At 45.2% G+C, this 15,346-nt stretch overlaps 1 protein-coding gene across 1 annotated transcript in view; it reads right to left on the bottom strand.

Moving 5' to 3' along the window:
• LOC146341280 (epididymal sperm-binding protein 1-like) overlaps positions 1 to 13,987 on the bottom strand; it is a 28,550-nt gene extending 14,563 nt beyond the window's left edge. Inside the window, exons 1-5 of the mRNA XM_084805097.1 lie at positions 13,893 to 13,987; positions 8,516 to 8,662; positions 7,583 to 7,747; positions 6,040 to 6,201; positions 2,960 to 3,106 (exon numbers count right to left, since the gene is read on the bottom strand). Coding sequence (XP_084661223.1) covers positions 2,960 to 3,106; positions 6,040 to 6,201; positions 7,583 to 7,747; positions 8,516 to 8,662; positions 13,893 to 13,959 — 688 coding nt within the window. The 5' untranslated portion in view covers positions 13,960 to 13,987. The remainder of the gene's footprint in view (positions 1 to 2,959; positions 3,107 to 6,039; positions 6,202 to 7,582; positions 7,748 to 8,515; positions 8,663 to 13,892) is intronic.
• Between the last annotated feature and the right edge of the window lie 1,359 nt (positions 13,988 to 15,346).

The following is a 15,346-nucleotide window of genomic DNA, read 5'->3' as shown; positions in this document are numbered from 1 at the left end:
AACAAAAGGGGGGGTGGAGTTTCCAAGCCCAATTCAAGATGCTGGTTTTGACATAAAGCCTTACATGGCTTGGGACTGCAATACCTGGGGAAGCGTATTTCCCAGTATTAACCTACCCATATGTTAGCTTGTCATCTGAGGCACTCCTCCAAGTGCCTCCTCTGATGGAGGCTGGGAGGCTGGCCACAAAAGTAGGGATGGGGGAGAATTTCTCCCCGAAACTTCGGGGGGCCGAGTGCCAACGCATTCGGTCCTCTGAAGGTTGTTCGGGGAGAAATTCTCCACGCCCTCCGCCCCCCCCCCGGGATGGGACTTACCTTTCACGAATGTCCCTCCCAGAGGAGGGTCCCGGCGGCGGTTCGGCAGGTCTTCGTCAGGGGCGGGGGCGGCAGCCGGTCTTTCGACCGGCTGCCGCCGCCGCCATTACAAGAAAAGTAAAAAAAAAAATATGCCCCTGTGATAGGCTACGTAACGATTAACGTAGCCTATCACGGCTAGATCTGCAAAGTCAGCCGTGATAGGCTACGTTAATCGTCACGTAGCCTATCACGGGTGACTTTGAAAAAAAAAAGCGCGTACGCAAATGGCGGCCCCCATAGGGAGCCGCCATTCGCGTTCCTTATTTGGTCCCTGTAGTCTACGTAAAGATTTACGTAGACTACGGCGAAAATAAGGGCAACGCATAGCGTTGTATAGTAAAGAAAGTCAGGTCCTTGTAGAGGAATGGGAAGACACAGGGCTTCCCTTTGGAGTTCCCTTCATATTCTGTAGAGGTGGGGAGCTCAAAATTAAGAAGGTGGACCTTAGACATGGTTTGGAAGAAGGGGAGAGGTGGAAAGCTCTACCTACAAACGCAGGCAGAAGCACAATACTCGGGAAATGTTTGTATGTCACAAACTTGGATTTGCATTCGAAAGTGCACACTTGTGAAAATGTGCACTTCCAAAAATGCCCATGTGTGCACTCGTGCATTTGCACAAATCCCCCCCCCCTCACATTTTCACGCTTTAGCCTACCGGAGGAAATGGACATTTTTGGTCAGAAAAAAACGCACATTTTAACAAATGCTTATGTTTCAAATTGAGAAGAATTGCCCTCTTTTAAAAATGTGTTTTTCCTGATGGTGGTAGGAAGCTTGGGTTCAGGAATGCAAACAAGGTGAAATGAGCTATGAGAAAGCATTCAGGTAACCTCAATGAAATCAAATATTGTATGTTCACCCATCCCTAGTACACGCCTAGTGGTGTTCATGCTAAGTGACACCTTACTCTCCTGTATAGTGCTGTACCTGGCAGCATACAAGTGCATCTGGATGAACAATATTATTACTTATTTAATATTATTTAAAATACATATATCCCACCTTTCATTATACAGTTTCATGCAGGCAACAATACTAATAGCATATTTTAAAATATCTTTTCAAAGTACTGAATGAAGCCAGCAAGAATAGCAAGCCAGCAATTAGGAACAGCAGCAGAAAACCAGAGCAAACCAGAACGATTCCACCCTAGTTACAGCAAAGCCAAGCAGTACAATCCATACACCAAAACAGGGGTGGGCAACTTTGGGTGGGGAGAGTCTGGGGTCCACTTTCCACACCCTGGACCACCGCCACCCCAAAAAGGCTGCACTCCTGCTACTGCTGTGCTGCTGAAATCTGGCAGTGCACCAGCGGGGGGGGGGGGGGAGTGGCATGTTTAGCTTTTTTCAAGCTGTAGCTGTAACTTTTAAGCCTCTGTCGTGGTTGGCTGCCAAAAATTTGGTGGCAGACCAATTATTTTTTTTCACCAGCGAGGTGGCAGTGGTGGGAGGCGGAGATGGTTCTAGAGCTTGAAGGGTCGCTTCCTGCCCATGGTCTGTGTGCTGCCCACCCCTGTACTAAAACCAAGAGCACATTAGAAACAGGAAATTATAAACTAGGGAAATTCTAAACATGGCCTGTAGGTGACATGCAGCCCCCACTGCCCCCTGTTGCACCCACCACCCCTATTTTCTTTTCTTTTTATCTGGAAAAACAGGAGAAAACATCTTGGTTTGCCACTGAAAGTCAGCCGCAAACCAGCATGGAGGCTTAGAATGGACAGGTTTTGCTCTTTTCAAGTTCAGTTTGTCCAGCCTAACCCACCATGGTGGAGACAATGATCTAAGTGTGACTTTCCCCCCTTCCTTATGGCACAGGAGCGGCAATGGGGGGAGTGTAGCCCATAGCAGGTCCAGGGAAGAAATTGGCCCCTGGACTGCCCGAAATTGCCCACTTCTGTTCTAAACTCTGTGGCAGAAGAAGGTAAATAGGGAGGGGCAAAATTGACCTTCCTAGGCAGGTAGTTCTAAAGTTTGAGCATGGCATGAGAGGAAAACCCTTTCCTTTGTTCTAACCATAGGTAGATTTTGAATGGACAAGAGAGCATCTCTATATTATTCAATCAATCAATCAAATTTTATTATGCTCTAGCCAATCAGGCTTTAGCACACAATCATAAAAACAAGTCAAACACATAACAAACACATAAAGACAGTAATTAAAATGAAATGGAGCAGTTCAATAATATCAACATCAGAGCATGCTATGAAAGTGAGGGTCATTTGTTTAAATACTTCTAAGAATGTATTGTAGCACCAGACAGATTAAAAATTTCTCTCTTTGCCAAGGCCAGCTTGGCATACTGAGCAGTTCGATATGATACGTAATAATCTGTTCCTTCTAGTAAAAATACAATTTTCTTTAGAGGGGAATCATCATCTCTAATATGATCAATAATGGGGTCCAGATGTTGGGTTCTTAGTATCTCCATATTATTGTAATACATGGGCAGGCTCTTATAGGATGAGGTGAGCCTTTAGATGTCCTGCATGTTCTAAGCTGTACAGGTCATAACCTTTCAACAATTGGCAAGAGAGCTTTGTGGCCCAGATGGGGAGTTTCCAAGGAGATTCTTGCCACCACCAGATCTCCTACCTTGTATGGAACATGCCTTCCATTTACTGTCCTCACTATAGTTCTGGGTTGTGGCACACCAGAGGGTGTTATCAGCAGCTCCATCCCTGGTACATGCAGAATAGGAGTTCCCCTTGAAAATGAAAGGAAAGAAACAGGGCCGGTGTTCTGAAGGGGGAACAAAAGGTAAGGGTAGAAGGAGTTAAGAGAAACGACATTAAGAGGGATTGGCAGAAACTGTAACCTGAGCGATGAGTAAGGATGGGTGAGAATTTTGTTTCAGTTCAGTTTTGATAAGAATTTATTAAAAGTCACAAATTTCTTCATATTCAGGATAGATATCATATCCCGCAACCAAAGAATTTTTCCATGTAATATATCGAAGGTGGGCCTTCTCGGTGGTGGTGCCCACCCTCTGGAAAACCCTCCCCCATGCAGTTTGGGAGGCAGAAAATGTGTTATGCTTCAAATGTCTCCTGAAAACACACTTGTTCTATTTTATTTATTTATTTTTGTATAACATTTCTATACCCCCACAGTAGCTGAAGCTCTTGGGGCATTTCAGAAAAATTACCTGTTCGCTCAGGCCCTCTCTGGCTTGTAAATAATTGCAGCTAATTACATGCTGCTCCATCTTACTGGTCCTTGTATTGTTATTGTAATGTGAAATTGTTTTTAATCAGGTATCTTTAAAGAATTTGTACTGAATTTGTAAACAAAATTGTTTTAATGGTGTATTTAATGGTGCTAAGGAGGGAGCAACCCTATCAGGTTAGGTGGCCACCTCCGCACTCAGAGGCAACCGCCTATCCAATGCAGGCCACGTGGAGCATGGAGGGAATCTTCTCCTCCACGCTCCGGCCACCCTGCATTCATGGCTAGATGGCCAATTTCGGCTATCTAGCCACAGGATGTCAGAGCAGGGGGAGGAGGCTGGACAACGCATAGGAAGTGTCCTATTGGCACTTCCACAATCCAAGCCCCTTCCCACCTCTGGGAATGCCCCCTTTTGCCCCACTCCATGCTGCTCATCCGAGTGTGGAGCCCAGGGAAGATCCACACCACCAATGAAGCAGCAGGGGAGGGGGTGGGGAGGCAGTTTCCAGGGAACCAACCTCAGAGTATGGGATCTGAAGTTGGTTCCTGGAAACCGAACTATCCTGTCTAGCGGCCATAGGACTGTGCCATTAGAGGTTTTTTTATATTAAGCAGTATATAAGTATTATTGTTAAAACATACATACATACATACATACTGTACATACATAGCTAGAACCTAAAACAAAACTGAATGCAAGAGAAACCAAACTGGACAGGTTCATCCAACCATGCCCAGTCTTTGGAAACTGAGATCTGAAAAGTCTGGGCTTTAATTTCTGGATATATTGAACCATATTTGTCGTACTAAGTTAGGACTGCCATCTGACAGGCTCCTCGTCTTTAACAGTTATATGGCGGGCAGGTACAACATGATTCTCTCCATTAGGGATGTTGGGCAATTCCATTTGGGGACTGGAGCTCAATGGATTCCCCTCCCCTCGATTTTTTTCCATTTCCCTCTGCTGGCACCAGCTCAGTTTGTAGTAGATTGAGCCAATTCGTGAATTGCCAGCTTTTTAAAATGGCGACAATTTGTACAAAAGGCGGCCTCATGCAAATTGTTACTTGTGCAAATTCAGGGGGGAGTCTTGAAATGTGGGCAAATGTTGAAATGTTGTCATATATTCTTGTGCAACTGCGCATGATTACAGGGCTGCCTGTCTGCTATGTAGTGCCACAGAGGCATATTCCCCTCCTGTAAATGTCCTTGTCAGGTCCACTTCCCCAGCATATGGAATAGGACTCTACAGGGCTAAATAAATGTGTGGAAAGGATAAAACTGACAATTTGCACAAGGCTGCCTTCTTGCACAAATAACAATTTGCTCAAGGCCGCCTTTTGTGCAAAAATTTCCCAGAGTCCCCTCCCTGCAAAAATCTGGCACAGTCCACTACCCTCACACATTCACAGAAACACTGCAGAAATCTCTCAGGAATACACAGAATGGATTTCCCAGCAGTGGACATCCATACTCTCTGTGGACTTACTGAATTTAGCTAGTGCAGATGGGTGAAATTTTTATTTCAGTTCTGTCCTATCTGACTTGGTTCAAAGCACTCAGAGGTGATAGAACCAGCAAGCACATGCAGGCAATGACTTGGCAAGGTCAGGTCAGGTCAGGTCAAGGCCAGCCAAGTCTGGTTTGAGGGTACTGAACAGCCAGGCAAGTTAGACCAGGCAGGGTCTTCCGAAACCGTGCCCACCTGCTCCAAGTTAGCTGAGACTTAAGCAAGGGGCGCTGTTGACTCAGCAACAGTCAAAGGCTTTCTGAAGCCTTATAAAGCCTCTTCAGAGCCAGAGGACAGCTCAAGGCTGGAACATGACAAGTTTGGTTTTGATAAGAATTTACCAAAATCCACACATTTCTTTACATTTGAGATGGAAAGGAGATATAAGAATCATGCTCGTAAGAGTTGGACTTCAAGGCAGATGACCAAACACCATGACTACAAAGGCATTACAAAAGCATACCCTGCATGCACACCCTTCATAAATATGTGTTTTCCACATATATGAATACACACAAGTATGTGTGCATACAACTACAAAAACATACAGGCATGTTCCAACATCAGTCCATATATATGGTCACCCCCCAAAAGAAACACACATATCTCATAACTACCTTTCTGGCTGGGGAGAAAAGCATAGACAAATGTCACAGAAATAGGGGTGCTGAAATCATCCAAACTAGAAGGGATTGCTTAAACTACTACCTCTCTTCTGAGCCAGTCCTGGGGTATGAGACAGGACCATGGCACCTAAGTTGCGGGAAGATGGAAGTTGAGCATTGTTGCCCTGTTCAACCTACCTGGAGTACTTTTGTGAATCCGTCATTCTAAATATAGCAGGCAGAGAATGAAAGATATTTTTCATCTGTCCATCAAACTAAATCACCCCACCATGTTTTCCTGTTCTTCCCACCTGAATACCTCCAAACCACTAACTAGTCACGCTCCTCCCAGAATTTCCCACTCTTCCTCCCCTGTTCCCACCCCCTACCTGAAGGATTACAGTATGTCCATTTGGGGTTTGCATCATAGTTGCTGGTGAGAGAGCACCAGAGTTTTCCATTGTAGTCCCCATCAGTTGTGCATGATGAGTAGGACTTTCTCTTGTAGATGAAAGGGAAGACACACGGCCCCTGAGCATTAGCCTCTAGTCCTGGATGGAGAGGATGAAATACGAGAGAGAGAGAGAGAAGATAGGAATCTTGTATGACAAGAGTGCTTCCAAGATCATGTCTCTAGTAACAACCCACATTCAGAAGACCAGTACTCACCACTTTCTCCTGTTTTGTGAGGCATTAGAGACTGTTTCCCACAAGTGGGGATGAGATTTGTAAATTGGTGATAATGTGGAGACTCAGCAATAATTCATATCTGGCATGTAGCAAGTGCAGTTGGGGGTTCATGTTACTGAAGACTCCTCCATACAAAAATATTCCCTCTGCATAGATAACTAACACATAAGGGAATGACATCTAGTTGACTTTGTTGAGGGATTTTTATTTGTTGGTATGGTATATGGCCCGGTGAGCCCCCACCTGTATTCTCAAGTGGTACAGCCCAGACGGAGATTCACAACCTCAGTGAGAACTAGGCCCCAAGAGATGAGATTTCTGCTGTCTTTTCTGAAACACTTCCCTCATGAACCTTCTCTTTGATCAATGTTGTGGTCTGGACTGTTTGAATTGACTTGAGGGAGAGGGGAGAAATCAGGGTCTGTGGTCAGCTCCCCACATTTACATATTTTATCCCACATTAATATGGGTCATGTTACTTCATGAACAGATGGAGCTGCCACATACCAAACCAGACCAGTGGTTCACTCAGCCCAGTCTTGACTGCTCTTGAGTACCCAAGACTCTCCATGTTTGTTGTTTGTTTCAAATGCTGCACCTAAGAGCCAAACTACATGTTACACTAATCATATAGCATGTCGCTGAGAGTTAGCTTCTTCTTTGGAAAGGGACCATGCACCAGGAGTGGAGGATTAAGCTTCCCAACACCAACATTTGCTTCCTGAAATCCCCCCACCCCCGAGTTAAAAAAGAAAAGAAGTCTCCATTGGCGCCAGTGGAGGCTTTTTTTCTTTTCATGATGATCCCCTCATTGGGGGTGGGGGGCCTTTCAGGAAACAAATGAAGGATAAGGTTTAATCCCGCTCTCATACTGAGCAGTGGTCCCATTCCGAATCAGGACCACACACATACACTCCTACACTAGAGTAAAGAAAAAGCTAACCCTTAGCTACACACTATGCAGTTAGCATTCTGTGTAGCTTGGCTCAAAGATCCTTTAACTAGAGATGCCAAGTACTGAACTTGGTACATTAGGCATGGAAGACAGGTATGTTGCCACTGAGTCATGCTGCCTTCCGCCTTTCCGCCTGGCGCCTTTTCTGCACTGCACAGTCCTTCATCCCAGTTTCTTTTTTCAGATGCTCTTGAAACAACCTTCTCGCTATTCTTGTCTACCAACAAACAACCTTGCCCAGCCAACCATGCCACAGCTTTTAATCTCAGTCCCCACAATTTTCCTACTGGTGTCAGCACAGTAGCTCCACTGCTCGTCTTTGTCATAGCTCCCCGTTGTGGCACACCAGAACCTTCCATGCTGAGCATCTTCATCGGTACAGGTGTAGAAGGTCCGGTCCTTGTAGCTGTAGGGGAAGGCACAGACTTTCCCACCAGAGTTGCCGCCATACTCTAGATGCAAACAAGGTTAGAGACGACATGTGACTATGTATGGTGGCGATGTGCTTCACTTTACTATATTCCAGCCTTCCAGAACCTGGTGGCCTCTGTATGTTTTAGACTATAATTCCCATAATACATTACCACTGGTCATACTGATTGGGGGTGATGGGAGTTGCACTCCTGCACATTTGGAGGGTACCAGTTTGAGGAAGGCTTTGAATCCTTTGGAAGGACAAGTTGATGTTTCAAGCGCATTCAAAGCAGAACTACACATTGCAAGGGGAAACTGGGGTTTTCAATATTCTGTTTGCCTCCAGAACACCCATGCAGAGGTAGGGAGCCATTGCCAGGAAGATTCAGCTGACAAGAAGGGGAGTTTCTAGCTTTCCCCCCATGCCAATTTCCCAGGCTCTCAAGCTTGAGAGAAATAATATGGTGGGAGTCTGGGGAATGACCTTGGGGTGGGGTGAGGGCATTTTCAAGGGACAGCCCACTGCTGCATTTTATTATCTTGAAAATCCCATGGCATCTAAAACTCCCTCAGTCTGGCCCAACACACCCTTGGCATGCTTCTTTTTTTCTCCCTACAGTTTTTGGAACACCAACAACAGAGGAGCAATAACTGTAGAGGTTTCTGCCATTGCAATGAGGGAAAATATCCTAAGGCTATTGGGGTGCCATCCTGGAGACCTTAGGATTGCACCCTCATTAAGAAGACCGCAGAACAATACCTTATCCGGGGGGGGGGGGGTTCTGGTGGGATTCTACACTTCTCACCATGAAGGGCACAGGGCTTCCATTGCTGATGCTCATCATAATTGGCAGTTGTGGCGCACCACAGCATCTCATTGGAAGAATCATCCTTGGTGCATGAAGAATAGGACTTCTCTTTGTAAATAAATGGGAAAACACAGGGAAGGGGAACTGAAATGGAAACGGAGGACAAGAGGATAAGAACAGAAGCTACGATGGACTAAAATGAAAAGACAGAAATGGTAGCATAATAATACAAAATCTCCTTTTAGCCTGGAGCATCGGCAAGCCTCACCATTTGTATTTCATTTCTTTTTGAAGATTTATTCCCTGCCATTTGATCAAATGATTATCAAAATGGCTTATAGCAGGCTATAATAATACAAGAAACTCCCCCCCAAACCCTCACACACATTCACACACACAAGCCACTGCAGGGGTCTTGCTTCCCCCCTGCACTGCCAGAAGGAACATTGACAATTGCCCTTCGGCTGAGCTGAAGGGAGGCACTCTCTGGCCAAAGCTACAGCTAGGGGAGGGACAAAGGCCACTGCGGGCTGCTTCACTTGCCTTCCACCAGGAAGAACATCATGGCAAGCGGTAGACCAATATGAACTCAGCCAGTGCTGGCTCCAGGTTTTGAAGGGCCTTTGGCAAGACCCCCTCAATGGGCCCCACCCTCAGCATGTCTAAATTCTCACTGCCATTGTCACCAGCTGCTGTTGCTCCTCATCCTCGTTCTCATCATACCTGCCACATGCGCGCTTGACAGGCAGAAAGCCAAGGAACAAGTAGGCAGTGGCATCTACTGCTCCTCCTCCTCACCACCACCACCATCACCATTGTCCAGAGAAAAAGGTAGGTGAGGAGGGGGATCAACTCCAAAGGCCTTTTGCCAGTGGAGCCCTGCTGGGATGTGTTTTGGCCCTCAGCTGGTGACCCTTGCTGTCAGCCCTGCAAAAAGTGTAGAAGCCGTTAAATAACTCAGTTTTGGTCCACACATTAGTCCATAAGCTGTGGACCAGGTTCATTATAGTATCACAACTTGCCAATGTCAAATTCCTCAAGCAGTAAGAGCTTTAAGCAAAATATGTCGGTATTTGGGGTGTTTGGCCCTGCCCTTCTTTCCTTTAGCCCCATCCAACACAGGAATGTGTCCATTAAGAACTTCTCAGAAGTTTAATTTGGCCTTCAGACCAAAAGAGGCCCCCACCCCCTACTGGAGAGCCACTGCCAGTCAGTGTATGCAGGACTGAACAAGATGGATGAATTATTTGACTCAGTATAAGAGTAGCATGAATGATGTGAGAGAAAGTTGACTGGCGCTCGCATCTCTGACATTCAGACCCAGAGGAGAGCAGTTATAGCTAATGAATAAAGCAAAAAACTAAGTAGATATATCATGTCTTCTGTAAATTTCAATCATTTTTTAGAAAAAAAATGTTTAACTAATATGGCTAAGGACTTTGGAAATTGTAGTATTTGCAGTAGGAGATCTCTCTCTCTCTCTCTCTCACACACACACACACACACACACACCAGGGAATAGGGCATGAAACCACTTTTATAGTATAGGAATATCCTACAGAAATCAAAACCAGTTTCAACCAGTTACAGCTTTTCTATTATTTGAAAAAAGGCCACTAATAAAACCTCACAATTATGTTTTTGAGGCATGCCTGTAATTCCACGCAGAGGTACCAAGCAGAAACCTCCACTGAACTGAGTGGTGCCTACTTCCAACTCCAGAGGTCTGATTTGTAAAACACATTGAGCTTTATGCCTAATTCCCTGATCTCTTCTTCCTGTCCTGATGGGAAACTTGCTTTGGTCAATTCCACAGGCAAAGTACTGGGAAACAAAATGTTCGGAAGGGGCTGGTGGAATCTGGGAAGAGGGAATCTAGTCAAGTCGACCTTGGCTGGCTGCCCAGCACTGCAGATTCACTGTCTACCTGTGACATTGTGAAATAACGTTTCTTTCTGTGACAATAAACCACAGTAAAACCCGGATGCCTCATTGTCACCTCATTCACTTGTCAGGAGGAGGGGGGTCCATGACTTACCACTGCACTTTAGCAGATGATACCACTCATTTTGCTTCATTAATTATCATTACAGCATGGATGCTGCCCCGCCCATGTCCATATAATATGGGCTGTGCATTAATAATATAATAATCGGTCCATATAATATGGGCTGTGCATTACAAGTGTAACATCTGCATTACAGATCATTGTATGAAGTTAATCTTATGCCAACACTACATCTACATCTGATGGTGGTGGAAGTCTTGTGGCATGATGGATCCCTGAGTTCCATAGCATTATTGTGTAAAGAACTGCTCCCGTTTCATCAGATTAATCTTCCTACCAGTTCATTTCAGTGGCTGATCCCAACCCTTTCTAATTTGAATTGATATTTGTCTTCTTGCTATCTTTGCACTCTTTGGGAGCAATCCAATGGCTGCAGGTCAGTGGCTAGACGGCCATAGGATATCTGGTTTTCCAGTAAGCGACCTTGGAGCCCGGGCTCCGAGGTCGGTGCCCGGAGAAGTGACCTTCCCCTACTTCCTTGCTGCCTCAGAGGCAGCATGGAACAGCCCCATGCTCTGTGCTCGCAAGAGGAGCACAGAGCGGCCAAAATGGGGCATTCCAGGGGGCGTTCCAGGGCAGGGAAGGCGGAAATGCTGGTATGACACGTCCTATGTGTTGTCCGGCAGCCTCCTCCCCGGCTCCACCTTGCCGCAGCTAGACAGCTGAAATCGGCTGTCTAGCAGGCAAATGCAGGGCAGAAGAAGCGCAGAGGGAACAATCCCCTCCGTGCTCCTCCTGCCCTGCAGTGGATAGATGGTCGCCTATGAGTTCAGAGCAGCCACCTATCCAAATAGGATTGTGCCCTTTGTTTTACAAAACTCATTGTATAATCTTAAGCTTTCTTCTTCTTCTTCTTCTTCTTCTTCTTCTTCTTCTTCTTCTTCTTCTTCCCTTTGACACAAGTGTAACTAAGTAAAAGTCTCTGTGAGCTGTGGTCCAGTGTAAGGAAACCACTGAAAGCAGAGATCAGCAATACGCTAGCTCAAGTTAAATGAACCAGAAATGATGGAACATTCCTTACCGTCACCTTCTGTAAGCAAAGGTAGGAGACCCAAGCTGTACAAGAGGGAAAACATGATGGAGGTCATCTTCCCCCATAAAGCAGCCTTGCTTCCCCTAATTTACATGCCCCACTTGGCCACTCCTCCCTCCCACAACTACAAACTTTGGCTGTTTGCACAATGGCCAAAGTCTGAATAAATAATGCATTTATACCTAACATTCCAAACAGCAACAATCTATTTCAACATCAGTTTAAGGGCGCAATCCTATGCATGTTTCAATAGAAAAATATCCTACAACTCTCCCCAGGCAGTATTGCTGGCTGGGGAGTGCTGGAAATTAGGACATTTTTCTGCCTAAATATACTTGGACACTCCTTCCTCCTACACTGATGAACTTTGTCTGTGTGCACAATGGCCAGGGACTGAATGAATAATGTGTTTATACCTAATGTTTCAAACAGCAACAGTCTATTTCCACATCAGTTTTAGGGCACAATCCTATGCATGTTTAAATGGAAAAAAAGTTCTACAACTCCCAGTTTAAAAAGGGTCCTACAACTCCTAAAAATGCATAGGATTGCACCCTTAAAGTACTTTACTTCTATATAATTTGAATGGCCAGATCCTTGAATAGTAAAGCATAGTGCTGGGCAGTAGTGGAATAGAGGGGGAATTTGCAACCTAGAAACTTCTCTCATGTGCCTAGAGTTCTCCCAGATTATGGGATTCTGTACGAGGTAAGTAAGAACTTTATTTCAGCAGGAACAAAGATCGGCTGGCTTGCCCACAGATAAGCTTTCCCAAAAGGTGGCTTCATCCTGGAGATAGAAAGGGGGCATAGAACAGGTGGCAGCTTACTATAGAGTAAAGGAGAACACAGAGAGGAGATTCAGGATGATCTGTACAGAGTTCTACTTTCTCCACAGATGTTCACCAGGGTTTGCTGGAGGTAGGTTTTAAAAAGGGGATTTAAAACCTCAAAGAAACAGGAGCAGGTAAACAAAACATCCATCACACTCTTAGTTTCGAGATAACTTGGATGGAGTGTTTGGGCTGCAATCTGTCTTGTTGGGGAACTTGCTTAGGTCATAACTGATCGAGAACTGTTAGCCATAACAGTTCTTGATAAGAACTGTTATGGCTAATCAGTATTGAAAGAAACTATATGGGAGCATGGCTTCGGTAAACTTCAATGATGATGATGACGATTAAAATGTTTAACTAATATAGGTAAAGGCTGTGGGAATTGTAATTTGGTAAAAGGGCTGAGTATTTTCTGTTGGGAGATCTCTCTCTCTCACACATACACACACAGACACACCCCTACAGTTCCCAGGGAATAGGGCATGAAACCACTTTTATAGTACAGGAATATGCTACAGAAATCAAAACTGGTTTCAAAACAATTACTGCTTTTATATTACTTTTTTTTAAAAAAATGAATAAAATCTCACCACTATGTTTTGGGGACATGATCATTATTCTATGCAGAGTTACCAAGCAGCAACCTCCGTTGAACTGAGTGATGCCTACTTCCAACTCCAGAGGTTTGACTTGTAAAACACATTGAGCTTTAACAAAAGGTCTTTGCCAGCTGGAAGGCAACCTTTTACTTTTAATTTGAAATGCAAACCATCTTTCAAAGAAATGCTAGCATTTAGACTACAGCCTGATATAGGTGAGAGGCACCCAGCTTCTGCCTAATTCCCTGATCTCCTCTATGCTAATCTGTCACAATAAATAACAGTAAAACCTGAATGACTCATTATCACCTCATTCCTTTGTCAGAGGGAGAAGGGTCCATAATTATCATGGCACTCCAGCAGATGATGTCACTCATTTTGCTTCATTTATTATCACTGTTGTTGCAGTATGGATGCACCACCCACCCCATCCATGCAATATGGGCTGTGCATTAAAACTGTAATGTATGGATTCCAGATCACTGTATGAAGTTAGTCTTATGCCAACACTGCATCTACATCTGATGGTGCTGGCACTCCTGTGGAATGATGGAACCCTGGCTTCCACTGCACTACTGTGTGAAGAACTGCTCCCGTTTCCTTAGATTAACATTCCCACCAGTTCATTTCAGTGGCTGATCCCAACCTTGTGTTATTTGAGTTGCTATTTGTCTTTAGGCTAACGTCATACTCTTCATTTTACAAGACCCATTGTATAACCCTTATCTCTTCTTCTTCTTTCCTTTGTCACAACTGGGGTCAGCTGTAAGGAAACCACTGAAACTGGAGATCAGTGATATGCTAGTTAAATGAACCAGAAATGATGGAACATTCCTTACCGTCACCTGCTGTGAACAAAGGTAGGAGAGCCAAGCTGTACAAGAGGGAGAACGTGAGGGAGGTCATCTCCCCTCATAAAGCAGTCTTGCAGATCATTGAATTCACTCACTTCCCCTTATTTATATGCCCCACCTCGTCACTCCGTCCTCCCACAACCATGAACTTTAGCTATGTGTGCAATAGCTAGGGACTGAATAAACAATGCGTTTATACAATGGTCCAGACAGTAACAGTCTATTTCTACATCAGTTTTAGGCACAATCCTATACATGTTTCAACAGAAAAAAAAGTCCTACAGCTCCCCGAAAAAGGTCCTACAACTCCTAAACATGCATAGGATTGTGCCCTTAAAGTACTTCTGTATTATTTGAACAGCCTGTTCAGTGAGTAGTAATGCTTAAGGCAGACTAGTAGTGGAGTAGAAGGGGAATCTGCACCCTAGAAACTTCTCTCATGCATGTGGAGTTCTCCCACATTATGAGATTCTGACCCAATCTAAACAGGGAATTTACTGTGGTCCTACTGCACCTCACACGTGACACATGACATTACCCCCAATCTGTATCAGTCCCGAGTTCTTTTGCTGTAAAATCTGCATTTTCGCAGGGTCCTTTTGTGATGGATTTTTGTGATGGATTTTCCCCTTACTGCAACTTCCCTGAGTTTCAGGATTCAGTGTGTCCTAAGCATGCAGTACTACCCCATGGGGAGGAGAAGTGGCTTCTCCTCTTCATCTGGGGGTGCTGGTGCTGGAAGGAGGAACCAAAAGCTGCATCAGCAAAGGGTGGATACAGCAGGAATGTGTTAACTCCTCTCATGGAGGAGAGGATTTAACTCATTTCTGTCAGCTTCACCTGCACTGACCAAGATCGTGTTTTTGTTTTTGTTTTAATAGCGTTTGCTAATGCGTACTTACGGAGGTGTGAATTTGTGAGGAGCACACACATTTCTGCTGGCTTCTCTCCTGCTCTCTCGCTCTCTCTCCCTCTGTGTGTGTCTCTCTCTGTCTGTCTCTCTCTGTGTCTGTCTCTCTCTCTCTGTCTCTTTGTCTCTCTCTGTCTCCCTGCCCTGCCCTACCCTGCCCTGCCCTGTGAACTGAAGAGTGAATGCAATGCTTCTTCCCCTCTCCCCTTCTTTGCAAAAAATAAAGTTTGGAATAGGGATGGACACTCACCAGCACCCAGCTTCATCGGGCGCTTGCCAAACTGCTGCTGCCACCTGCCCCTGCTCGCAGTGCCATGCAAGCTTCATCGTGGCCCAGCAAGCGCCTGACAAAGCCACAGGGCCACCCATTGTCCCTAGCGAGCCACCATTGTGTGCATCAAAGGCAGCTCAGGTGCTTCTGTGCAGGTAATGTTGCATCCTTGGCGGCTGTACAGAACCCATATATGCAACATTACAGGCATGAATGCACCATTCACGCCTGTAATGTTGCATAAATGGGTCCTTGATG

This window comes from Heloderma suspectum, chromosome 6 (genome assembly GCF_057233095.1).
Source record: "Heloderma suspectum isolate Gila_16-S chromosome 6, 16-S_ref, whole genome shotgun sequence".
In the NCBI taxonomy this organism is placed as follows: domain Eukaryota; kingdom Metazoa; phylum Chordata; class Lepidosauria; order Squamata; family Helodermatidae; genus Heloderma; species Heloderma suspectum.
This window is presented reverse-complemented; position numbering and strand designations above follow the sequence as displayed.